Consider the following 27,351-nt stretch of genomic DNA (forward strand, 5'->3'; position numbering starts at 1 on the left):
CTCTCATCTTAAAATTTGGTCGACCCAATTTCCAGCGACACTGCCGTAAGTTTATATTCATTTTTTAGAAAATTTGGCAACTTTGGGTAAAGTTTACATACAATTTTTTTTGAAAAAGTTTCTTTTAAATCATGTTCAAAGTTTCTTTGACTTATTATCTTTTGAATGAAACCTAGGGTTTTGAAATCGGACGCAAATTGGCGGAGATATGGGCCTAAAAAAATGACATGTTTTTGAGGGGGTGACCCCAAACTTTTGAACGGGAGTGTAGATCGATACTCTACATGTGCACGAAAACCGATTTTGAAAATATTGCTTCGTTATTTAATAAAAAATCAAAAACCAAAAAGTGAGGAAATGCTTCCAGTTTCGCCTTAAGGATAACATATTTTGTACAATTGCACAACAGTTTTCAGATTTTGAAAATTTATAAGCAATTGCAGTCATGAAGCTCAGGGTTTTATGGACCCCTCCCTCCTAAAACCGGCCCTGGCCATTAGTATTCCTAAGCTCCTATTTTTAGATTATTTTTTGAAAATAGTAGAGAAAAACTCTTGTTGGATTCATGTATTTTTTTATTGTTCATGTAAAAATGTGTATCAAATGTTCATCAGATCAGTAGAGTTTTTGCAGAAATAAACCTCTGGAAATCTTGATGTTTTTTGCAAATTTTCTTTGTGCATTAGGGTCATTTTTTACCCAAATCTTGCAATACCTACGTTTGCATGTTTCTGCCAACGTGATGCATTAGGAAGGTTGAGGCAGTTTTGGCAAAATTGGGGCAAGGTGTCTATTATTATCATCATTAGAATTACAAATAAGGCATTCAGAAAGATAATAAGAAGTTCTTGAACATTGTTTGTACAATCTTATTTAGAACAATAGTTCTAGATTTTATTAAAGCCAAAACCTCAAATTTCATAAAGCTGTGTTTATTTTAAATATGAAAATTATCTAGAATTCATTTTGTAATACTTATGCGGGCTTGGGCACAACTCACCGCAAAATTTTAATCAGAAACTGCTCTTAAATATCTATAAAATAGACCACTGAAAGAAGTGCGAAAATTTTCTTAAAAATATGAAAAATGAATCAATAGAGGCGTATCCACATTGGTTCCAGACTTTAAATCATCTTTTACCGGATTTGTTTCAGTGACATTATTTGTTTAACAAACAAAACCGAAACTATGGAAAAATATGAATATTTTGTAGAAATTCATCCGAGATTTCAGAAAAAAAAGGAATCACCTGGATTATTTTACGGAGAAGCTTCCAGCAATTGAAAAAATAAACTCTAAATGGTGTTCTTATAACCGTATTCGATATCCTGGTGAAGTAGAGATTGATTGTTTTTGGCTAAATTTATCTATGAAATGCGTGAGTCATTTCTCAAAAAAAAAAAAATCTGTACGGTTTCCTAGAAAGTGCAAATAAAATCTAATGCTTCATTCAATGAATAAGAATTGAAGATTTTTAGAATGAAAAAAGTATGAAAAAGCATGACTGACAAAAAACCTGGGAAAGAAATCTACACAATAAAAAGTTCTGCCGATAACATTCCTTAAAAATTTCAAATGGAAATTTTTGAGCATTATTTTATTACTTACTACTAGCAGAATCAATGAAGGGATGCTAGATTTTCTTACTTTTGTAAAACTTATTATTGTAACATGAAGAAATCTTAAATAATTTTCTGTCGCAATTCCAACTGGTCAACTATATTGCGACATTTTTTTTCGAATTTCGACTGTTGGTGATTATGTTGGAAGGGGAATGGCGTTTAGTCTTTGGAGGAATAACTCAAAAACGGATTCTTAAGCTTTCATCCGACGTTTCGGTCGCTATATTGCGCCTTCTTCTGGGAAATAACTATGCTCCGTTTTGTCGTAAGTATGAGCCCACAGCATAGGCCACATTTGTCCCAAACGTAACGTATTGTCTGCCGCCGCCGGCGGATGGATGGGATAAAATATCCGAAAAACTATCCGGGTCGCAGAACAGCGATGCAGTTGCCCGTTTTGGCGCCACTTTTACTCTGTTTCGGTGTTTATTATACCTTCTTCAGGGAATTAGAACTCGTAATCGTTCTCTGCCAAAGACTGACATCATCACTGCGAAACATACTCTGTTTCGAAATACAAGTTTCATTGAATTAAAAGGTATTGCGATGATATCTATTTTTCGAAAGCAAAACTTTTTGAATCTCAATTGGCAAAATCATTCTGTATACCGCATACCCTTACTGTAATTGAGTCTTGAGAAAAAGGGCACAGCCAAGGAAATTAATCACACTCTCGTTAGCCACTCTCGAGCGACGTTCGTTCAAGCTCGACCAAGGCGAGATCCAGTAACTTACATTGTAACAACCCTCGGATCAGACGGTGGGCGATGTTCGAGGGGAAGCGGGGAGACGTTTTACGAAATGATTTAATTCGAGCTGATTGTGTTTTTTACGAGCTGGCAACCACCCACCGAACAAGGAACGAAGCCAACGGCTTCCGATGGTTATCGCACGTTTCGCCCCGGTTCCATTTCTCCCGTCGCTTCTTCCCAGCTATAGTTTCATTCGGATAAGCCATTAGCGTGCGGCTAAAGGCTATTTAATCACGCTTCGATTAACAAATAGTTTTCCTTTCCACGTCATTATTCGAACCGATGCGATGTGGGGGGAAAATGTCTCGAAAACCATGACTTACAACTTGTTGTATGTATTTACATACACTTGGGTTCCGTTTGATTGACTCCACCCGATAAAGTCGATAATTATGGTCATGCATTATGTGATATTTTTATAGCAAGGAGAGAACATGGTAAAATGGGTTTTTTTCCCCAATTTTCTTCGATGTTGCCGAGAGAACACGAGGACGTGGTCGCCCGAAGCAGGACGACGCCAATTAGTCGATGAAATTTTAATCGCAATCAAGCCGCTTTGAAGACACACGAACGTTCAGCTCTGAATACGAAATTTTCGGAAGCGTTTGCAAATCGGCCACTCCGTTGTCGTCGGTGGACTTTTCCATGTGCATTCCCGGGCTTAAAAGATTTGCAGGGTGGATGGTTTTCTCTCGAGAGGAGCACGCTACTACTGATTGAAATTCACGCCTATCGGTCGGCCTCGTTTCTTATTCCGGCGTGACAAGGACGATGACGCCACCGCCACACCGACCGCTTTGGGGGTTTGATTTGGATGCTACTACTGCTGCTGATGCTGATTGGAATTCCGCAACGGTTTCGGTTTTTCGGATTAAATGAAGTGAGGCGGTTGGAATCCGGCTGAGAATGGGGGAGGCTTTCCCAAGTGGATGAATGTGTGGTCGGAGGATGGATGTACGACTTTGAGAGAAACTTGAGTTAGTTTAGTGTTCTGAGGAATAACGCCTGCTGTTAATTCTTAGTATAACGATACATGTAATAAACCTATTTGTTTATGAAATTGAAATAGTTCAATTAACCTAAATTGTTTAAATACTAGCTTAGCTAAGCTTAGACTGACTACACATATTCATGATTGCTACTCAGTTGACCCGAATCAATGGCAGTTGCACAGTGAACCAACTGAATAATTGACTGGGAGTAATCAACCATTCTCACTGTGCAACCTTCAAAGGATCTCTTTAACGGTAAAATGACAGCTCCGGCCACGTCTTTGCAGTGAGATTGGAACAGGGATGGAACATTAGTACCAACCTTTGTTAAGTGAATGATCACGTTTACCGCTGCGACCCCACCAAAGGCTGCAGGAAGGATTGCTTACCGGAAAAACTTATTGACAAATTGAGAGATGCATTTTGAATATTTTTCTTCATGCCCTCTAATAACAAGTTTTTCCAGTCTGGTTACTCAACGTTTCCAAATTTCAGCGCCCCTATAATGATTCTGTGAAACCCCTTCACGCGGAAGGGACAATCTTGCTGGTATTCTTTTTATTTGTTTTGCAAGAATTCTTCTTAATCTCAATATTTCTAGAAATTTTTCCTTGAGTACCTCCAAGCAGCGATGTCAGATAATTTTCTGTATCACTCGTCCAAAAATCTGTATACCATACAAAATTTGGAAAATCTGTACCCTATACCAATAAAAATTCTGTATTTCATATAAACGCAATCTTTACAGATGATCAAAAATCTGTATAATACATATAGATCAATCTGTACATATGGCATCCCTGCTTCCAAGACACCACCAGACATTCCTATCGGTATTCTATGAGGATTTATCAAACATTTTCTAGAATATTTCAAATATTCTTATCAAGGATTTCCTTCAAAATGCATCCCTGTCCATTAATTTCTTTGCAAATTTCTCCATAGATTCCTTCCATATTGTGTCAGGAATTTCCCCAGAAGTTTTCCTGAGCACTTTTTCAGAAGTTTCCAAAAACATTATCAAAAAATCCATTTTGAACCTGGTCCACGGGTTTCCTCAGAAAATTATGTAGCAACTCCTCCTAGGATTTCTTAAGTGATTCTATGGGAAGTCCATTCAGGTTTGCTACATAAGTTTATGTTTGTAGTATTCCTTCAAGGATTTCTCCAAAAAATTCTAAAGTAATGCCTCCCGAAATATTGTCAAATTTTCTCCAGGAAATTTTCTTTGGAATGTTCTCTGAATACTCTACTATGAATTTCTCTAGTGGTTTCTCCAGGAATTCCTGCAAACGTATCTTCCAGGAGAACTTTTTTTATAAAGATTCTGAGAAATATTTCTGAAATTCCTCTTGGGTTTTTCTTTAGAAATCCAGAAACTTTTTTCAGAAATTTTTGCTTGAATTTCTTCAGGTATTACTTAATTTATTCAAGCATTTCTTCGGACATTTATTGGGAAACTCCTCTAGAAAAATCTAAAGAGAATTATCTGGAAGTACCATCAGGTGTTCCTCTAGGCATTACTTTGGATTAAACTTGACCTTCCTCAGGGATTCTTTCAGAAATATTATTCTAAAGATGGTATCAACAATTCCTCTGGAAATTACTCCAAAATCTATTGCTACGTATTTTTCAAGAAATTGTTTAAGGATTTTTTCTATGAATACTTGCAGAGGGTTATCCAGTTCTTCCCGATATTATTGCTAAGATTTGTTTTTCTACAGTGGTTCTATAAAAAAATCCTTTGAGATTTTTTTTTCATTATTTCTGCAGAAATTCATTCAGAAGTTTCGCCATGTAGTTGTATGGGGATTTTTGTGAACAAATCCCTTCAGATATTATACACTGGAACCTAAACAAAAATGTGCTAATTAAAAAAAACATAAAATTGAAAATTTTGTGCACAGATTCTTGTTGTGCACAAGTTGAAGTTGTTATGAGAATACGTAATTTGCGGGAATAATTCTTGCTCCTGGGCGTTTGAGATGACACCAAGGGAGTTTCCCGGAAGTTCTTAGGGAGCCCAAGAGAAAAGGGGTTGCTATGGGCTTCAGGGACGTTTCAAAACGGTTATTTCGGGGATTTCATGAGCTTATAAAGGGCGTCCCGTTAGGTTTTTTTTTTGGGGCATTTCAATGGGATTACCGAGATTTTAGGGACGTTTCTGGTTAGGGTCGTATCATGCGGGGTTTCAGGAACACCCTTAAAGCAAAGGGGTTTTCAGGGGTATTTCAATGAGGTTATAGATATTCCAGAGGTGTTTCAAGAAACCTTAGGGGCGTTTCAAAGGGTTTCAAGGATTTTAGTGAAAGTGTCTCTAAAACATCTTGAAATACTTCCAAAATCCCCTTAAAACCCCCTTGAGCCTTGGAAATCCTCTGAAACTTCCCGAAACGCTTCCAAAATGCTGAGGCCCTCCCAAACCACCGAAAACTTCTCCAAAACCCGTCGAAAATCCTCAAAAAATCTCTGCAATGCCTGCGAGATACAAACCCTAAGACACCATAAAACGCCCCTGAAACCTTCTCCATAAATCAATGTCCCCACAATCTCACGCAATCTCCACCCCAGGGACTCCCTGGAGCCCCCTGAAGCCCTCTGATGCGACCCTTCAACCTCCTTTGAAATGTTTCTTAGATCTCCTCGTACCCCACTGAAAACCTCTTGGATCCCTGAATCGCCTCTGCATCCTCCCTTTGCTTTCTCATATAAACGTCCCCTGGACGTCGTTGCCATAGTGAACGTCATTATTATATTTTTTTGCAAAATATTAGTGCTGGTTAGCTCTCCTTCTATTTAATACCCTGCATTTTTTTTTTGTTTATTTTTGTTCGTGAATTTTATCTTATGCTAATTCTTCACACAATACCCAAGAAAAAGGTGCACACAATTGCAAGAAAAAGGTGCAAAATCTTCAAGATTTCATTTCAAAAGTTTCCTTCCGGAATTCCTTTATGGATTGTTTAAGTTACTCAAATATAAGTCTCTCATGATTTTTTTTATGAGAATAAGGAAGTATCTTGAGGTGTTTCTTCAAATTTTCCCCTAGGTATTATCCAAGATATGCATCCAGGAATTAAACAAAAGAACATTTCAGGAATTGCTGCGGGAACTTTGTTCAGAAATTCCTACCAAAGAAAAATTCAAAAAATCTTCCAGAAGTTTCCAAAGGCATCTCTGGAAAGGATTTCTTGACAGGGGATTTTACTGGATTTTTTTAAATTAATTTTCAAGGAATCCTTAAAAAAATCCTTAAAGAATTATCTAGTAAGTTTTGTGCAATTTCTGCAAGAAGTTCTGAAAATAACCTGGAGGAATATCTGAACAAATTCTACAGGGAACTCTAGAGACATCCAAGGCGATATTCCTGATTGAACCGCAGGATCAGTTTGTAGAAAAAACTTTCATTTTTTTTACGGAAATAACTGGGAACTGGAAAAACTCCATGGAAGAACTTACGAAAAAATCTATTGATGAATTTCCTGAAGAAATTCCTAAAATTTTGAGGAAGTCTCTAGATATAAACATATTTTCTCAAAGAAACTTCTGAACAAATCCCAGCAGGATTTTTTTTTTAATTTAAGAAAGCACTCTCTGTAGAAATATAAGAAGAAATACCAGGGATATTTCTGAAACAATCTCAGGAGGAACTTCTTAAGAATTTCCTTGAGAAACTTCTCGAAAAACCCTTAGTGGAATTCATAGAAAAAAATATTGAGGAATTTATAGGAAAATTCTTGGGAAAAGCTTTATTGAAATTATTGGAGGATGTTCTAGAAGTATTCTTGGAGAAATCTGTGGACGAATTCTAAAAAAAATAAATCCTGAATACCTCGAGAAATGCATAGATCTCATAAAGAACTCTAAAAAAACTTGTGAGATATTTCTATAAGAATATCCTTAGAAATTCCTAGTAAATATTTCCACTTCTACTTCTCCAACTTCCTGCAAAGTGTCAATCCATCATATGAAACCAGCATACTGTATCGCCGCCGTCTTCCGAATAATTAACAAACAATCTACCCCCTTTCGCTTGGCATCAATGTACCAACGCAAACGCTCTCCCACATAGTTATTTTTTTTAAATACTCTGATATCTCAACAAGCACAAGGTTTCTCAATACTTTTATTTCACATTTTGTTTTCCTGGGTTTCACCAAAAGCTTCAATGAATTTCTGTAGAAAGTTTCCTTCAGAAATTCTTATGGAGATTCCTGCAAAAATATCTTTAAAGATTACTTTGAAACACTTTAATAGCATACCTCAGTGATTCCTCCATAGATTCCTATAGAAAATTCTGCAGAGATTCTTCAAGAAATTCTTCCAGATATTAAAAACAATCATCATTAGATTTATTTAGTAATTTGATCAAAGCTTCCTTCAGGAAGATCTATTGAAGACTTTAGAACTCCTTTAGGAAAAAACTCAAATATACGTTAAAAGACCATCGATTGATTCCTTCCTGAATTGTTTCATGCTCACTAGAGCTTGCTCCAGAACTTTCTGCTAGAATTCCCTTTGGAAACCTTTCATAGATTTCTCAAGAAATTTAATTCTTTCATTAATGTCTCCAGATATTCCATTGGAAAATCTGCCAATGATTTTATACAGTGGTGCTCATCCTGCGGCCCGCGGGCCGCATGCGGCCCTCCAAGCCTTAAGATGCGGCCCGCGGAGTACTTTGAAACGAATCAAAATTTTTGAACGATTGTTTGAAATAATTAGTTAAATTTATTAAGAAATCAAACAAACTAAAAAATTGCTGATTAATTTTCACAGTATTGAACACAAGTTAAATGATAAATAAATAAAAAGAACAATCCGTTCTGGTAAGATTCGAAATCGCAACTCCGAAATATTTCGGCATTTCAGCTAAGTCACGAAGCCAGCTTTTAGTTATTTAGGTATAAGTGGTGCGAATCAAATGAAAGTTTGTTAAAAATGTAATCTTGAATCATTTAAAAATTAGTTGCAGTTTTTAAGCGCAGCCAATGCAACGCTGAGCAGATATTTCACATTTCGCCTTTCCGAAGAACATAAAAACACAAAGCACGAAGTGTTTGACAAAATTCTCAACAAATCTAAGCTTGGTTGCCAATATTGTTTAATTTTCACTGTTTGTTTAAATTTCTATTATAAGACTCACACATTTTTCGACACAAAACTTGCGAATCCAATTTGAATTGTCCAAGCGAAACTCCAGAACGAGAGATTCATAAAGCGTTTCCTGTGCCCTTTTGGAGAAACTTTTTGATACATTTTTGGAGAAACTCCAGGAAACATTATTGGAGAAAAATTTTAAGCAACCTTAAGCGAAACATATAGTGAAACTCAAATAATCCTGGAGAAAATAAACCTGAAGAAACTCAATGAGAAAGTTGTGGCGATACTGCATGGAAATTATGTTCTGGTGCCACTCTAACAGAAATTTCTTAAACAACTTTAGAATAAATTCCTCGAGCAACAAAAAGAGAATTTTCAGGAGAAACTACAAACAAGATTCCAGGACTAACTGCATCAAGACACAAAAGATTCCTAGAACGCCTGAGCAAAATTTGAACGATAAGTTTGAAGCAACTTTAGAAGATAATGTTAAAAAAACTTCCGGGAACAATTGTTAAAAATCTAATTTTTGAAGAAATTTAATGATGAAGTATTTCATCAACTTTAGTAGAGACTTATGGAAAGAATTTACTAAAATCTTCAAGAAACTCCTGGAAAATTTTCGGAAAAATCAGGAAGCTATTCTAGGAGTAATTCTTGGAAACGATTAATGAGGAATTCCTGAAGTAACTTCAGGTCAGTTCCAAAGGCAAATCTAAAGGAGTTCTTGGAGGTGTTCCAAGAGAATTCTGGAGCAACTCCACAAGAAATTTCAGGAGAAAATCCAGCAAACCTTTTGAGAAATTGTTTGATTGAATTTCAATTTGAAGCTCAAACGTTTTTCTCAACCAAAGTTATGAATCTAAATTAAACTCCACTAAGGGCAATAGATTATAATGTTTGACCTTCACACAAGTTCTGAACAGTTCAGGTTTTTAATAAATATGCTTTAGAATTGTTCTTTTTGTTGCTTTTGTGCATCGATGTTTTATGCGGCCCGCAGGTCAATCCCGAATTGCAAATTTGGCCCGCGGTATCCTCCAGCCTGAGCACCACTGATTTTATACAAAACTTTTTCAAAGGATTCTTTTAAACTTATCAGAGATTTCTTCATAAAACCTCTTTGGATTTTTTTTAGAATACCCTCAAGAGGTTTCAAGAGCAGCTTTTACGTGGATTCCTTCAAAAACTTTTAAGTATTCTTTTAGAAATCCAACCAGTGCTTCTTCACAGGAGTTCCTTCAGGCATTTCTTCACGAACTGTTCCTGGAATCTCTGCAAGAAATATTACATGAATTCCATAGGATTTTTGTTCTGAAATGTGTCCCGGATTTTCAAATGGACCGGATGTTCTAGCAGAATTCCCTTTAGAGATTCCTGCATAATTTGATTCAGTAATTCCTACAGGAATCCTTCCAGAGATTCCAACAAAAACTTATATAGAAATTTCTAGACCTACATTTGAAGAGGGCGTAACAGCCATTGCGAATTTCTGCTTCTCCTGTCCTCCTAGGCTTACTCCCCATTATTCATGAAATCTTTTACCAGTAACAGATAGATCTGACTCTCCTCTATCTTTTAACGGGAAAAGTTTGCATAAAAATATTGAAATACGCCCAGGAGAGACGGAACAAGTGAGAATTTGCAATGGTTCTTCCGCCCTTTTCAAATGTTAGTCTAGATTTCTTCAGACACTCCTTCTGCTATTTATCAATGTTCATGGTTTGTCTAATGAATACTGACAAATTTCCTACAGATCTTCTGGGGAATATTTTGAATAAACTTCAAAAGAAATCTTTGGTAAAGTTTTTGAAAAAATCTGGTTAAACCAATTGAACTAATCGGGAAAATTGATACAATAGATCGCTACTCATACATACTAGTATAAAAGAAATTAATTTAGGAATAAAGCCTGTATCCGCAATAATCGGGACACAGAAGTACGTCAGTAGCTCTGTAATGAATCGGTAAAATTGGCCAAATAATTGACTGAGAACTCTTTGGTGTATGTTTATTATTTGTGCCAAATTTCATAAAAATCGATGCATTACTTTTAACTGTTGATGAAAAACAAACAGACGTGGTTTTAAGCATTTTGTACAATCATTACCAATTTTCATTCGCATAGTAGATGGTTCTTTTACGCTACAGTTCAAAGTTCTGTGATGATAATTATAAAATTTCGTTAGCAGTTATGATACTTATAGAGACACTTTCTTGCAAAATTTCATTAACTTTGACCACTTGGTTTGAAAGCTACTGGTGTTGATAGGGGTGAGTGTTAGAGAAAATTTTTCGCGTTTTTCATGTGCGATTTTTGCCTATTCATAACTTTTGAATTTCTCTGCCAATATTCATGAAATTTTGACAGAAGCTAGTTTATTATGTGTATATTATGCCTGCAAAATTTGATGATTATTGGTATAGTACTTTCAATGATTGTACTATAAACAATAAAGGTTGCTGACTAATTGCTGTCTGAGAGGCTAAAATCACGTTCAGTCGCAAAACATGTTTCGACTATAAAATTGTTGATAGTGCATCGATTTTTTTGAAATTTTGCCCATGCAACAAATGTAGATTGAGAGGTTTGTGTTCAAAATTTCAGCCATTTCCTTTGCCAAATTCATAAGTTACGGCGCTGACAAGCAAAACTTGGGGCTGTACAAAATTCAATGGCGCACATTTTACTCTTTCGTTGCTACAACGAAAAGTACTGCACCGATTCACATGAAATTTTGTAGGTGAAATGAACACATCTTAAGATGTTATTAGACAAAATTTGAGCAATTTTAATGTATCTATTGCAGAGTTACAGCTGTGTTTCTGTGTCCCGAATATTGCGGATACAGGCTTTATTTTTGGGTGACTCTCATTGACTTTCCTAAAAAAAACGTGAAAAAATTGGGGGGTATTATTTCTTTGAAACACCGACATCCAACTTTAAAAAATAAAAAAATGAATAATTACCAAACTTTTGCAAATTAACAATCACCGATTATCGTGGAGGGCCTATTTGGATGCTTACCAAAGGCGTCACAGAACTACGCTACGGTTTTGATTGTAATCATCAATTCTCTATATTGAACAGCAACCTGACGTAACATGCGTCATTCTCGCCAAAGAAAAAAAGGAGATCACCAACCCTCACGTATTGAAGATGCCTCTTAGTCTCTGGCAGCTATTCCATCGAATCCTTGTGTGAGTGTTGTCTACAAGCGGTCAATCAAACTAATCACCGATATGTGGATTATTATGATATACAAAGACCGGTGCCAATTTTTACTGAAATTGGTGATTGGGTTGTTTCAGCAAAGACAATAATTACCGCCAAATGAGATCTGTTATCTTACGATAAAGTGGTAAAGTCAAAAGAGGTAAGTCAGTTTCGCTGCGGAACGGGTAGTGCTGCCTTGGAAGGTTCATACTTTATTGTTCCAAGGCACTACTATTTCGATTGTGTAAAATTCATGCACTTTTCTCATACGAAACGAACAAAGCCAAAAGTGGAGTTTTTTTTTCTCTTTTATCTGCGAGTTTTTACGATCTTTGTGTCGTATTTTGCAGTGGAGAAAATGTAAATGCAAGATATCAACAGTCTTTTTCTCATGGAGAAGTTTTTTTTTTCAGGAACGACCAGAGTAGAGCAGAAAACCGGGAAATGTAAAACAGTTCATTTGTATTATTAAATTAAATTGGTATCTTTCGCCGGTTTCTGAGTGAGATCCCCAGCTCGAGATTACAACATATCAGAACCAAGGAAGAACAACGCCGCCGTGAGTGTTGCACATATGCTTTGTAAACGGCGGTGATGGTGCTCGAGGTCATAATACTTTTCAATTTCCTCGATTGAATGGAAATGTCGAGAAAAGTGCACGCTGGAAAAATGGTGAAAGAAGTGACTTCAGGGTTATGCACATACTACCCGAATCAAGATTTTCGTACGAGATTAACCGCCGGAAGCGACCATATGGGTACCGGACCCGTTATGTCGTCGCCTTAAATGAGCTTCGAAGGAAAATGAAAATGTTGTTTTTACGCGTGACAGCGAAAATGGTGTACTTTGCAAACAAAAGAGACATTTACATCTCATTGTGTGTGACATCATGCATTTTAGAGGGTGAGCTGGAGCTTGGAAAATGGTAATGTTCTATCTGCGATTTTGTCTCTGGTGGTGCTCAAACCGATGCAAATCGTTGCCAACAAGTGTATCCGTGTTGTTTTTCACAATATTGTTATATGCCATTCGGATGGAAAGTAGTAGCAACAAGCTGGTCTTGAATGAATCTTTGGCTTTGTTCGTAATTTTATTAAACTTTTTGCAAAACTGTCGTTCCTTTTTTATATGGTCACAGAAATGGAACAGAAATATATTAAAAATATTGTCAATCAAGATATTTAAATAAAAGATACAAGGATCAGTCAGCGATAAGAAATCGATCATATTCGTAATTTATTATCAATTATAGGTTTTGATTTATGTTTTTTTAGACAGTTAGTTGGAATTCAATAATACTAAACAGTGCCATTTCTCACCTTTCATTACAGGAAATCGCGGCCATTCTCATTAGCTTCGACAAACACTCCGAATGGCAGTCGAAAGAGGTGAAAACGAGGTAAGCAGAAATGCATCGGAGCAAATTTTCAATTTTCCTCCCAATAAAACCTAATACCCAACTGGTATACAGTGTCGTAAAGCACCCATCGCCCACCTGTTGGTGTAACAAGTCGTGCATCGCTTTCACTTTCATTGTTTATGAAACGCTGCCGTCGTCATATCTTCTAAGCACCTCGTTTGACGAAGTGCATAAAATTTCACACCAAATCCTGGCATCGCGTCGCCGCCACCGTTCGGGGTAGTAAAAACATTACTCACCTACGGCGGAAGTGGGAACTGCTCGCTCCCGTGGAATATGGCTCTATAAAAATAAAAATTTTAAACGGTTCATATCTGACAACCACCATCAAAAAGGGTTGATGAGCCACTTTTCTCCCACGTCAACGAAGTCGTCCCTGGAATGGAGTGACGGGAATATGTTTACGGAATTATGACCGCGCCGTTTTCCATCGTTTAACGTGACAACTCCCACGACGAGGGATCTCAAGCAAGTGTAATCAACCCCCTAAAAAGTGTCACACCTTAAAAACTCTCCCAACTTCCTTAAGTTATGAATTTATTTTGGCAGACATCTTTATGAGCTGGATCCCTAGCTAGCTGACCAAAACCCTTTCGCAAACTTCACACTCACAGCCGACATAATTCCAACTTATCATCTGACCACGCGAATCGTCGTCGTCGGTCCAAAACCGGCCGGGGTGACCGTGGCCTGATCCCTTTTTCCACCCGACAAGATTTACGCTCGCAAATACATATTAATTACGTTTTATCACCCGGTGTCCATAACAAAAACAAGCATTAACCATTGGCTGCCGGCAGCCCTCTTGCAGCGGAAAACGCACTTCTACAAGGCGGTCTGTTTGATGCGACCATAGAATACTCAGCATTCAGAGAAACCGTGGAAGAATGTCTTGAGGATTCTATTAAAAAATATCCGAATCTGCTGGAAATCCTAAGACGATTTTGCAGAGAACTTACAAAGGATTCTGCCGGAAATTTTATGAAGAAGTCTGAAAGGATTCCGTGGAGAATCCTGAAGGGATTATGACAAAAACCCGAAAGATGTTCGATAAGAATCCTGGAAGGATTCTACCAAGAATCCTGGAAGAATTTTGCAAAGAATCCCGGAAAAGAGTCTGTTTAGAATCACGGAAGGATCCTAAACTCTTGGAAGGATTCTGCCGATTATCCTGAAAGGACCCTGTCAAGAATCCTGAGAAGATTATGTTTAGAATCCTGAAAGAATTCTGTAGAGAATGCTGAAAGGATCCTATCGAGAATCCTGAAAGGATTCTGTCGGGATTCATAAAAAGATTCTGTCAAGAATCCTGAAAGGACTCTGTCGAGAAAACAAGAGAACTCTGTCGAGAATCTTGAGAGGACTCTGGCGAGAATCCCGAGAAGAATCCTGGAAGGATTCTCTTCAGAATCCTGGAAGGATTCTCTTCAGAATCCTGGAAGGATTCTCTTCAGAATCCTGGAAGGATTCTCTTCAGAATCCCGGAAGGATTCTCTTCAGAATCCTGGAAGGATTCTCTTCAGAATCCTGGAAGGATTCTCTTCAGAATCCTGGAAGGATTCTCTTCAGAATCCTGGAAGGATTCTCTTCAGAATCCTGAAAGGATTCTCTTCAGAATCCTGGAAGGATTCTCTTCAGAATCCTGAAAGGATTCTCTTCAGAATCCTGAAAGGACTCTCTTCAGAATCCTGAAAGGACTCTCTTCAGAATCCTGAAAGGACTCTCTTCAGAATCCTGAAAGGACTCTCTTCAGAATCCTGAAAGGACTCTCTTCAGAATCCTGAAAGGACTCTCTTCAGAATCCTGGAAGGATTCTCTTCAGAATCCTGGAAGGATTCTCTTCAGAATCCTGGAAGGATTTTCTTCAGAATCCTGGAAGGATTTTCTTCAGAATCCTGGAAGGATTCTCTTCAGAATCCTGGAAGGATTCTCTTCAGAATCCTGGAAGGATTCTCTTCAGAATCCTGGAAGGATTCTCTTCAGAATCCTGGAAGGATTCTCTTCAGAATCCTGGAAGGATTCTCTTCAGAATCCTGGAAGGATTCTCTTCAGAATCCTGGAAGGATTCTCTTCAGAATCCTGGAAGGATTCTCTTCAGAATCCTGGAAGGATTCTCTTCAGAATCCTGGAAGGATTCTCTTCAGAATCCTGGAAGGATTCTCTTCAGAATCCTGGAAGGATTCTCTTCAGAATCCTGGAAGGATTCTCTTCAGAATCCTGGAAGGATTCTCTTCAGAATCCTGGAAGGATTCTCTTCAGAATCCTGGAAGGATTCTCTTCAGAATCCTGGAAGGATTCTCTTCAGAATCCTGGAAGGATTCTCTTCAGAATCCTGGAAGGATTCTCTTCAGAATCCTGGAAGGATTCTCTTCAGAATCCTGGAAGGATTCTCTTCAGAATCCTGGAAGGATTCTCTTCAGAATCCTGGAAGGATTCTCTTCAGAATCCTGGAAGGATTCTCTTCAGAATCCTGGAAGGATTCTCTTCAGAATCCTGGAAGGATTCTCTTCAGAATCCTGGAAGGATTCTCTTCAGAATCCTGGAAGGATTCTCTTCAGAATCCTGGAAGGATTCTCTTCAGAATCCTGGAAGGATTCTCTTCAGAATCCTGGAAGGATTCTCTTCAGAATCCTGGAAGGATTCTCTTCAGAATCCTGGAAGGATTCTCTTCAGAATCCTGGAAGGATTCTCTTCAGAATCCTGGAAGGATTCTCTTCAGAATCCTGGAAGGATTCTCTTCAGAATCCTGGAAGGATTCTCTTCAGAATCCTGGAAGGATTCTCTTCAGAATCCTGGAAGGATTCTCTTCAGAATCCTGGAAGGATTCTCTTCAGAATCCTGGAAGGATTCTCTTCAGAATCCTGGAAGGATTCTCTTCAGAATCCTGGAAGGATTCTCTTCAGAATCCTGGAAGGATTCTCTTCAGAATCCTGGAAGGATTCTCTTCAGAATCCTGGAAGGATTCTCTTCAGAATCCTGGAAGGATTCTCTTCAGAATCCTGGAAGGATTCTCTTCAGAATCCTGGAAGGATTCTCTTCAGAATCCTGGAAGGATTCTCTTCAGAATCCTGGAAGGATTCTCTTCAGAATCCTGGAAGGATTCTCTTCAGAATCCTGGAAGGATTCTCTTCAGAATCCTGGAAGGATTCTCTCCAGAATTCTGGAAGGATTCTCTTCCGAATCCTGGAAGGATTCTCTTCAGAATCCTGGAAGGATACTCTTCAGAATCCTGGAAGGATTCTCTCCAGAATCCTGAAAGGATTCTCTCCAGAATCCTGAAAGGATTCTCTCCAGAATCCTGAAAGGATTCTCTCCAGAATCCTGAAAGGATTCTCTCCAGAATCCTGAAAGGATTCTCTCCAGAATCCTGAAAGGATTCTCTCCAGAATCCTGAAAGGATTCTCTCCAGAATCCTGAAAGGATTCTCTCCAGAATCCTGAATGGATTCTCTCCAGAATCCTGAAAGGATTCTCTCCAGAATCCTGAAAGGATTCTCTCCAGAATCCTGAAAGGATTCTCTCCAGAATCCTGAAAGGATTCTCTCCAGAATCCTGAAAGGATTCTCTCCAGAATCCTGAAAGGATTCTCTCCAGAATCCTGAAAGGATTCTCTCCAGAATCCTGAAAGGATTCTCTCCAGAATCCTGAAAGGATTCTCTCCAGAATCCTGAAAGGATTCTCTCCAGAATCCTGAAAGGATTCTCTCCAGAATCCTGAAAGGATTCTCTCCAGAATCCTGAAAGGATTCTCTCCAGAATCCTGAAAGGATTCTCTCCAGAATCCTGAAAGGATTCTCTCCAGAATCCTGAAAGGATTCTCTCCAGAACCCTGAAAGGATTCTCTCCAGAATCCTGAAAGGATTCTCTCCAGAATCCTGAAAGGATTCTCTCCAGAATCCTGAAAGGATTCTCTCCAGAATCCTGAAAGGATTCTCTCCAGAATCCTGAAAGGATTCTCTCCAGAATCCTGAAAGGATTCTCTCCAGAATCCTGAAAGGATTCTCTCCAGAATCCTGAAAGGATTCTCTCCAGAATCCTGAAAGGATTCTCTCCAGAATCCTGAAAGGATTCTCTCCAGAATCCTGAAAGGATTCTCTCCAGAATCCTGAAAGGATTCTCTCCAGAATCCTGAAAGGATTCTCTCCAGAATCCTGAAAGGATTCTCTCCAGAATCCTGAAAGGATTCTCTCCAGAATCCTGAAAGGATTCTCTCCAGAATCCTGAAAGGATTCTCTCCAGAATCCTGAAAGGATTCTCTCCAGAATCCTGAAAGGATTCTCTCCAGAATCCTGAAAGGATTCTCTCCAGAATCCTGAAAGGATTCTCTCCAGAATCCTGAAAGGATTCTCTACAGAATCCTGAAAGGATTCTCTCCAGAATCCTGAAAGGATTCTCTCCAGAATCCTGAAAGGATTCTCTCCAGAATCCTGAAAGGATTCTCTCCAGAATCCTGAAAGGATTCTCTCCAGAATCCTGAAAGGATTCTCTCCAGAATCGTGAAAGGATTCTCTCAAGAATCCTGAAAGGATTCTCTCCAGAATCCTGAAAGGATTCTCTCCAGAATCCTGAAAGGATTCTCTCCAGAATCCTGAAAGGATTCTCTCCAGAATCCTGAAAGGATTCTCTCCAGAATCCTGAAAGGATTCTCTCCAGAATCCTGAAAGGATTCTCTCCAGAATCCTGAAAGGATTCTCTCCAGAATCCTGAAAGGATTCTCTCCAGAATCCTGAAAGGATTCTCTCCAGAATCCTGAAAGGATTCTCTCCAGAATCCTGAAAGGATTCTCTCCAGAATCCTGAAAGGATTCTCTCCAGAATCCTGAAAGGATTCTCTCCAGAATCCTGAAAGGATTCTCTCCAGAATCCTGAAAGGATTATCTCCAGAATCCTGAAAGGATTCTCTCCAGAATCCTGAAAGGATTCTCTCCAGAATCCTGAAAGGATTCTCTCCAGAATCCTGAAAGGATTCTCTCCAGAATCCTGAAAGGATTCTCTCCAGAATCCTGAAAGGATTCTCTCTAGAATCCTGAAAGGATTCTCTCCAGAATCCTGAAAGGATTCTCTCTAGAATCCTGAAAGGATTCTCTCCAGAATCCTGAAAGGATTCTCTCTAGAATCCTGAAAGGATTCTCTCCAGAATCCTGAAAGGATTCTCTCCAGAATCCTGAAAGGATTCTCACCAGAATCCTGAAAGGATTCTCTCCAGAATCCTGAAAGGATTCTCTCCAGAATTCTTTTTAAACTCTCTCCATCGTCAGAATCATTTTATTTATTTATTACAATTTATTCAAGATGGCCTTTTAAAATTTTCTTCAGAATTCTCTTACACGCAAGACGAAGTTGAGCTCACAGCAAAATTTGTCGACCCATGTCCATCAAAATGATTTTTATGGTGTGTATTATTTGTCTTTTGCTCGCAAAAACCATTTGCTCTTCCACCCAGCTCGCCACTGTTTATGATCATCCCGCTGTTGTTGTGTGTAATTTTAAGCATTTTATTTCGCACGTTGCAATATCTTGCCGAAGAGGCGACCAAAACCTACGCACGTACATAATTCGTTCATCCACCCTCCTCTTCCCGAGCACAATCTTATTCAAACATGCCGAGCCCATACCCCACTCCAGTTCTTCGGGCAATTTATTACCGGGGAGTTGACTTTAAAGCTGACACAAGGCTTATTAGTCCTCCTCCGCCACACCCCCATGCATCATCGTATCGCCTGGTGGAAGTCATTCGAACCAAGCGAGAGGACGACGACGCACGTTCATTTGTAATCCCCAATGCCGTCGTCCACGTCGCGTATTTTATGTGGGTCATTTCGAACCAACGAAATATGGCGATATTACTCAAATATAAACAGCTGGAAGATAATATATGGGCGGTCTTTGGTGGGTACAAGCTTAATTCAATGGAGTTTCGGGGTGCTTTTTTATACTTTACACCAGAAATTATGTCAACGTGAATGAGTGGCATCGGAAGATGAATAGATCTCGGGGGCATCGTGAAAAAGCTCTTGACAGGGGCACAATTTTAATGCCATCAAGCTGTCTATTGAATTAGGAAGTTGACCTTCAACAGTTGAGCTTATCATTTTTTAAATTGTTAAGTTTATCTTCTCACATATCTGCCAAAAATTGCGCTCAGATAACAATTGCAGAAATTTTATTTAATGTTTTTTTACTGGTTCGTTAAAATTGCAAGGTAACGTCCAGTACTTCTACTTTCTCATGTAAATCACAAAGTTTAAACCCATTGATCGCTCACATTTCAATATACCAACAAGTGTGCCTTCATTCAAATTCCTTCAAACGTCCAATTAGGGTGCAATTTGCCTCATGTACGGACGACCGACCGACCGACAAGCAATAACCGGAATTTTTCACACCATTAGCCGAGTGCACAAGCAAGTTATTTCAAGCTTCCTACAAATTCACTTATTTCCAGCCAATTTACGCCTCAAACAACCGACGCACATGAACCTCTAAGGCCCATACTTTCACGTACCACATACCCACAGAACTAGCAAGTGCTAATGAAGGACGACGGCGGCTTCAGCATGCTTTTCCGAGAATTAATTAGAGGATAATTTCACGCCTCTTCTCTCTCGCTTGCTTGTTGGCTCACATGTGTACGAGTTGCGTACCCACTTGGGGTCCTGCTCGTGTGGTGCCAACTACGCGCTCCAACGGCACCTAGGTACGGGGTACATACCGAAGAAATTCCACACTCCCCGGTCTCGGAGTCTCCGTACTCGCATATCATAATTTATTTCCGGCTGCCGCCAGAGTGGAGAACATCGTGCGAGTGTAGGATTGAACGGCAAAAGGAGAGGAGACTGAAGCAACTATTTTCACACAGAAATTGTTGGAAAGTGGGTGAGGGGCGAGGGAAAAAGTTTGTTTTCCGAAGTGTACAACTATATTATTATTTTAAGGCGTGCACAAATCCATGTGTGGCTTTATTGTATATGAGTGTTTCAACGGAAAACGGAAGTAAAGAGCTGCGTGTGAGCTGGGTTGGCTTCTCGTCCTCCGGTAGTTAATTATTTTGTTGTAGGTGTTTCTACTAACTCACTCCGGTTGGTGGTAAGTTGGTATGAAATTTTATCATGCAAACGGTTGAGGGCGATATGGAAGATGCGAAGATATCCATTAGTTCGAAACTAAAGTTAGTATCAGATCAGTAGGATTATGAGGAGAGTTATTCACCTCAGGAAGAAATCTTTTAACAATTAACATAGACGATGTTCAAGCTGCGTTTCAAAGGGTTTCAAGTGGTACCAGGTGGTCTCAGGAGCATTTCGTGGTCAACTCAGGGAGCTTCGGCGCTTTCCAGAGCTTCAGAGGGTCTCAAGGGCGTTCCAAGAGGTGTCTGGGGAGTTCTTGTTGGAGTAGATACATCGTCGAAGTTTATCACACAGCTCAGTGGAGCGAAATTTGTAAGTCAAATCAGGATGGTAATGAATTGTAAATATGGTTGTACTTAGATTGAATAAAGGAGAAGCACAGAGATGGTAACGATTTCGTGCCTGCGGATTGGAAACGAAAGCATCGCTGTTGTTATTTGTCGTTTACAACAGTTCCTGAGGGATTCAGAAGCGCTTCAAGGGATCTCAGGAGGTTCCAGTGGGTCTCGGGGGTATTTCAGAAGGTTTCAGGAAGTCTCAGGGGCGTGAAGAGGGTGTCAATGCCATCTCAGTTGGATGCAGAGGGCTCCAGGGGTCTTTGAGGCTCTTCAGGTGCATTTTAAGGGGTCTTAGAGGCGTTTCAAGGGATCAGGGGGCTTCAGGAGCTCCCAGGGCGTGTCACGCAATAAACCTTAGAGTAATACGGGGCAAAAGTTCGCACGGGGCAAAAGTTCGCAGTGGGTCTTTCTCATCGCACGAGTTAAGAACCAAAGCAGACCTGTATGGGTTCGGCACATTATCAGGTCAGTTGCTCATCAATAAAAATTGGATCGATTTCGTTATGCAGTAGCAGAGTTATGCATAAAAAAGTGTGTCTAGCTGTTTTGATGTAATTTTTGGACCTTTTGGAATAAGAATTTGCAATGACTGAAAGAAGAAGACTTACATACACTCTTGATGTCGGAGAATCGTCATTCCATAGTAGTTTGAGAGGTGCAGTCGAATAAACAAAAAACTTCCCGTGCTTCTTGTAGGAAGGAACATTACTAAAGCCTCGAAAGTGGGGCAAAAGTTCGCACTATATTTCTGAATCTAATTTAATTACAAAGTATTTGAAGCAATGACGATTTCGTAAAGAAATCACTATATATGTATAATATGTGTAGTATGAATCCTTCCAATACTTCCGACAGAGGGTTTAAACTTAATTTTGGAAGAAGATCAATGATAAGGGAATCATTGTGTTCGTTTATTGAAAATAAAAAAATAAATAAAAATGGATGAAATACATTTTGAAACATGTTGTCGCCATACTCGTGTTATCCTTTGAAAGTTTTGAGAGTATTATGTTGATCTTCTTTTCTGGGGTCTTTCATAGCTCAGTTTGTAAATTCACAGTAATAATACATCACCAAACTAATGGAGGTTAGATTAAAATTACAGTCCCGATCAATAGGTTTGCAGCACATTAGTTTTTTTCAAGTGTTTTGTGTAACACTTACCACTATAATTACCCCACAATGTATTTTGACAACTTCAGTAACGCTGGAAAGGAAAACTCTTAGTTAATAGTTGTGGAAGTATTCATAAAATACACTGTATACAAAAAAAGTTGATAACCAGGCCGTGTTTTAGTTGGTGTGTAATGTCATGAATAGAAAGAAACATATTTCGCGACTAGAGTGAAGGGAAGAACATGAATTAACATGATATAAGTTAACTTCACGCCAATAAACTATCCTTCACAACGTGCGAACTTTTGCCCCGCACACTGCGAATTTTTGCCCCCAGTATGGGGCAAAAGTTCGCATTTGAGTACTGGTATTAAAAATTGTATTACTAGCACTTCAAAAGGAACGTGAAAAAATCTAGTACTACGTTTCAAAGGTAACATGATAAGGACTCGTTTAACGAGAAAAAACGATGTTGTTTTCTTTTTGTTTAGTAGTCATTTGATAAAGTCTGTTACGGTGCGAACTTTTGCCCCGTAGTACTCTACAGCAGGCCTGCCCAACCTTTTTCGGCCGCGGGCCACTACTGGTGAAACTGCATACCAGTCGACGGGCCAGAAATAGAAACACAGAACAGACATCCAAGTCCAGTTCCGAAACTGTGTAAGAAATTTTTCGACCATTTGAAATCGGCAACACAAGTGGCAATAGCGTGGCGCTGCAATCGGTTTTTCACCACTTGAAATGTTTCAATTCACCACTGACTGTGGCAATATGGTGTTTGGTGGCGTTACTGTTGTCATCGTGTATTGGTTTGCAACCTTACTCAAGTAAAGATTCAAATCGTTACACAACTTTCCGAATGAAATTTGTTCTAGCCTGGATGTCTGTTCTCTGTGATAAAAATTCGTTAATAATACATTATTTTTTTTATCTTTTCTGAGCATGGCTAGATAATAGATATGAACTTTATTGCAGTTTAATGTTTATAATGAAATCTGAAAGGTTTTTTAATTTCTTACAGAATATTGGAGCTTGACAAAGTATTTAGGAAGTTTCAATAACATGTTTCAATGTAGTACCAGACAGAGCTATTGAATGGCACAAAGAATCTCTGAAAGCTTAAAAAATTGTGATTAAATTTTTCATGTTTTTCCTAAATTAAGTTTATGACGTAATCTTTCTATTTTGTTTTACAATCTTATCAAGCGAATTTTCACATTACACATTATTTTATTGTTAAGAATCTTCTACTTCAATTCTGTAGGACACTCAAACCAAATGCTTTCATATTTTTGAATCTTTAAAAAAATTTACAAAATATATTTTAAAAAGTCATTTTATATTTTAAAATTATTAAAATACATTTGAAAAAGGAAAATATTCAGAATAATAATATCTCGGGCTAAATTCTATCATTTTTGTCCAATCGTGCCGCGGGCCGCACACAATGTCCTCGCGGGCTGGATCCGGCCCGCGGGCCGTACGTTGGGCAGCCCTGCGCTAAATCCTTTGCACATTGTAGCTACTATACATTTATATTCGATTTTTATGTAACAATAAATTATACTTGTTGGCGTAACTTGTAGGATTGAAACAGTTTTGGAGTAGTCGAACTGGACAGCTTCAAAGCTGCAAATATATTTAGCCGTTAATAGAATTTGTTCATCAAATTTATACAAATAATCAATACATTTCTGTTTTCTTCTACGTTACGAAATTCCTCTAAAACAAACGAATAACTGTATGAACCCGAGCAGAGTCCAACAACAAAATGATAGCAATTCGAAAACTCGATTTGTATTCAGCAGCAAATTGATATCACATTTTGATATCAGTTTGTCTTGACATAATTTGATTTCAAATTTTGATTTCGTTTTGCTGTCACTTCAAACTATTATGAAAAATATTTTTTTAAGTTATTTTAAAACTTCTAGGCAACCTTGTTTAATAATTCTAAGAGTATATCATTAGTGTAATTATCTTATGGCATTCAGAATTTAATATCAATAGAAAAACCTCTATATTTAACGATTTTTTCACATTTTCGTACTGATAACAAAAACAGTTATCAATTTGCTATCACTGATAGCAGGAATTGTTTTCAACTTGCTGTTACGGGAACATTTTTCTGCTCTCATTTTTGATGTTTTAACCGTTAAAACGACCAAAACGAAAACAACCTGGGTTATTATAATTTGCAATATCACAACATCAAAATTTGTTTTCAATTTGCTGTCAGGCTTTGCTCGGGAACTGTGCACTGCTCATCGGGAAACTAATCAAATAAACAACTGAAACTAGCTTTAAAAATATAACTGAACTATTATTGCTTGTCACCTACTACGTGATCGCAATTGACTTTATAGCATACTGAAGTACGGCAATGATTACGAGTGGATTTGTATATCACATACATACGATAAGCCCCCAAATGTCACCTACAATTAAAATTACTTAAATGTATCGGTGCGCAAGGATGATTCGGTTGTTTCACACATTTGACCAACTGTCGCACTACACAGTGGTTGCGGCAACAATACTGTTTTTCTTACGTTCGAATCATTCACTTTTCCGAAACATTATTTTTATTAATTATTTATTTTATTTTATTATTTTATTCATTATATTTATTCAGTTTTAGATTTTTTACGTATTTTGTTTGTGACTTTTTTATGCAAAGGAAAGGAAAGAAAAAAAGTGAATAAGTTGAAACATCAATTAAAAGTCAATAAAATGTTTAAATAAGTGGTAAACCAGATGTCTTAAGAACTGCAGATCCAAGGGATATGGTGGGCTAAGTAGGTAGAGTGCGATGAGAGGAATACGATTGACGAACATCTGTAACATATAGACTGGACTGAACACTGAAAGAACTTCTAATATAGGTTCATCTGTGGGTTCGCTTTTCAACCTAACTTATACTTGAATCGAACTTGACAGATTTCTTATGAGTTGTTATGTATTTCCCCGTGTATTTCAAACTTTAGTCAAACTGGAGCCTCAATATTGCAATAACGGTTAAACACGCTGTACTAGCGCACGCTATGTCCAAAGGGAATTATTATGAAAATCGAATGTACCTCAAATGCTATTCCATAGGATCGTAGATTTGGACCTCTAGTTTCAGAATCTGTGTGGTTCAAAATATTTCATCTTGGGTTTTTTGATATTTTTGATTTTTTTCCCTATTTTCCCATACAAATCGCGAAAAAAGTCATTCTAAGGTTAATTTCATCACATATAAAAATGTATGGGAAAAAACCCAAGATGGATTATTTTAAATCGCACATATTCTGAATCTATTGGTCAAATAATACGGTTCTAGCGAATAAACTTTGAGGTACATTCACTTTTCATAATACTTCCCTTTGGACATAGCGTGTAGCGCTGTAATGATACTCATGTACCTCGTCACCCACTTCATGCAACTACATTAGTGGTCTAATAATACTTAGCGCGCTCGGCATAGTTCCATCATGCCACTCAAAGTATTGCCACAAATAATGCTTAGTTTGCAAAACCCGGTTATCTGGCTGGCTCGCTGGCTGGTGGGGCATGGGAGCCTCAGCTTCAACTGTTAATGCTACTCAGACTTAGACGTGGGCGATCCTATATGAAGGGTTACCCAAAACACTCCGAAGAATTCCTGACAGTCTTTTGGCAATGTTGGTCACTTCCTATGATGATCCGGGAACCTGGTTCCCCGGGGAAGTGGTCTCTATACGATTGGCTCTGAAACCTAGCTTGCGAAATTTTATGATTTCTCAAAACAAGTTCATTAGAGTACATTTTGATGATTTTTGGTGACCGTGTTCACTTTCCGAGGTATTCCTTAGGTGACAAGTGACCAGGACCGCCAGGAAAGTGAGTACTGTTTTGAGTGATTCGTAAACCCTACTTGCCGCACATCAATCTTCATGATTTCCTCAAAGTTGCTAATTGGGGAACATTTCAACATTTTTGGTGACTTTTGCCACCTCCCGAGATGTTCCGGAAGACAGGTTTTCAAGGGAAAGCGGTCACTTTTTGAGGTATTTTAAAACCTAGCTGGCGACACGTCAATCTTCATGATTTGCCAAAACAAGTTCATTAGCGTTCATTCCGATGATTTTTGGAGTCCTTGACCACTTTTTGGGATATTCCGGAAACTTGCTTATCTAGGTGACAAGTGATAAAATCTAAGAAAAAACTGCAATCTTTGTTTGTTATTACATTGAAACAATCGAACTTAGTTAAAAATATGATGTATGCCACACCTGTACCCGCCCCACACAAAAAAGGGGAAGGGTCAAGAGGGGATCCCCGATGTACCACCATTTAGCACAACTCTTCCAGATTGCAGTTTCATGCTTTAGTTACTGAGAACGAGCCATTTGAATCAGTCAAGGTTCGTCCCGTGTTTCAAGGGTTAACGACACCCTGGCAATAGTGGTAGATGCAATTGTATTGCTTTTGGCAGTCTAAAAGGATCTTAATGAATGTTTTATGTAAAACAATTACATTTATGTAGGGTAGGGCAGGGCAAGATGAGCACCCTAAGGATCACGTTGAGTTTATTGAAAGTGAACACAATTTTTAAAGGTACCCCTCAGTAGTTATTTTCTATATCATGTTTTCTACCACCCATATTTTAACTATAAATTGGCCATACAGTGATTGATATAACAAATCTTGTTTATAGCTATGGTATTACGTTCCAAAATTATCAGTATCTTTTTCGATTATTAAAAAAAATGCGGTTTTATAATACTTTATATGAAATGACCCAATTATTAAGCGGAAGCCATACAACGGTTATTAGGTGGCTTATTTTTAGAAATTTACGCAACCAAATAGTTACAGAGGATACGGAAACCTGTGTTTGGCACTATTGAGTGGATTACAATAATTTCAAATATTTATTTTCTATACTCTCATCAGGGGTGTTCATCTTGCCCCAATATCAGAGTTGATGTACACGTGCTGTAGTCCCATGTACAGGAGCCACATGGCAAGCAAGCTCCCAGAAGCACAGTACATTTTGAGACTAAAAGTTGTGCGCCTCATTTTTCTCAAGATGTGTCTCATGAGCGCTGATTAAATTAGAAAATTTGACGACAAAAACTTCATACACGAACAAGAACTGAAACCTTAACCTTTGCATTGAGAGCCCCTAGTCGTATCCCATAGGCCAACCAGCCACTTGTATTGTGTACGGAAAAAAGTTGTTGAGGTTCTTCGTTACCAAGAAGTTGTTTTTCACCTTAGATATCAATAGCTCACGCAGCGCATGAGACGAGCTCACTGGGAGCTTTGTACACTGCGATTTTGAAGAGCTGGGAGACAATTTGGTGGGAGGCTCACTGTCACATTTATGTACACATGAACAATGGGAAACTCTGACCAATATAGAGAAAACTAAAATTGAATAAATTTTAATGTTTGTTGTTGGAAAATATTTTCTAATATAACTTAAAATGCTTTGTAGTATGCTAGTTATGTTGGCTGATAACCAGAATTATGGTAAAAATTTGATTCTGACGTAAAAACCTTATTTTATATTGATGATTTCTTACAAGAAAATGCTAAAAATTCATGCTATTCACTAATTTGCCGATATTTTTCAATTCGTGCATTATGAAGTTCCTTTTTTCAGGTTTACAAACAAAATGAACTTTATTCTAACA

General features: G+C 38.2%; 1 protein-coding gene across 25 annotated transcripts in view; it reads left to right on the forward strand.

Moving 5' to 3' along the window:
- The window catches only part of LOC109414816 (calmodulin-binding transcription activator 1), a 634,609-nt gene that overhangs the window by 552,734 nt on the left and 54,524 nt on the right, over positions 1–27,351 (forward strand). For all 25 annotated transcript variants that reach the window (XM_062854066.1, XM_062854068.1, XM_062854075.1 and 22 more), the window contains one exon: positions 13,019–13,086. In XM_062854066.1, the coding sequence (XP_062710050.1) occupies positions 13,019–13,086 (68 nt within the window). The remainder of the gene's footprint in view (positions 1–13,018; positions 13,087–27,351) is intronic.

This window comes from Aedes albopictus, chromosome 2 (assembly GCF_035046485.1).
Source record: "Aedes albopictus strain Foshan chromosome 2, AalbF5, whole genome shotgun sequence".
NCBI lineage: Eukaryota > Metazoa > Arthropoda > Insecta > Diptera > Culicidae > Aedes > Aedes albopictus.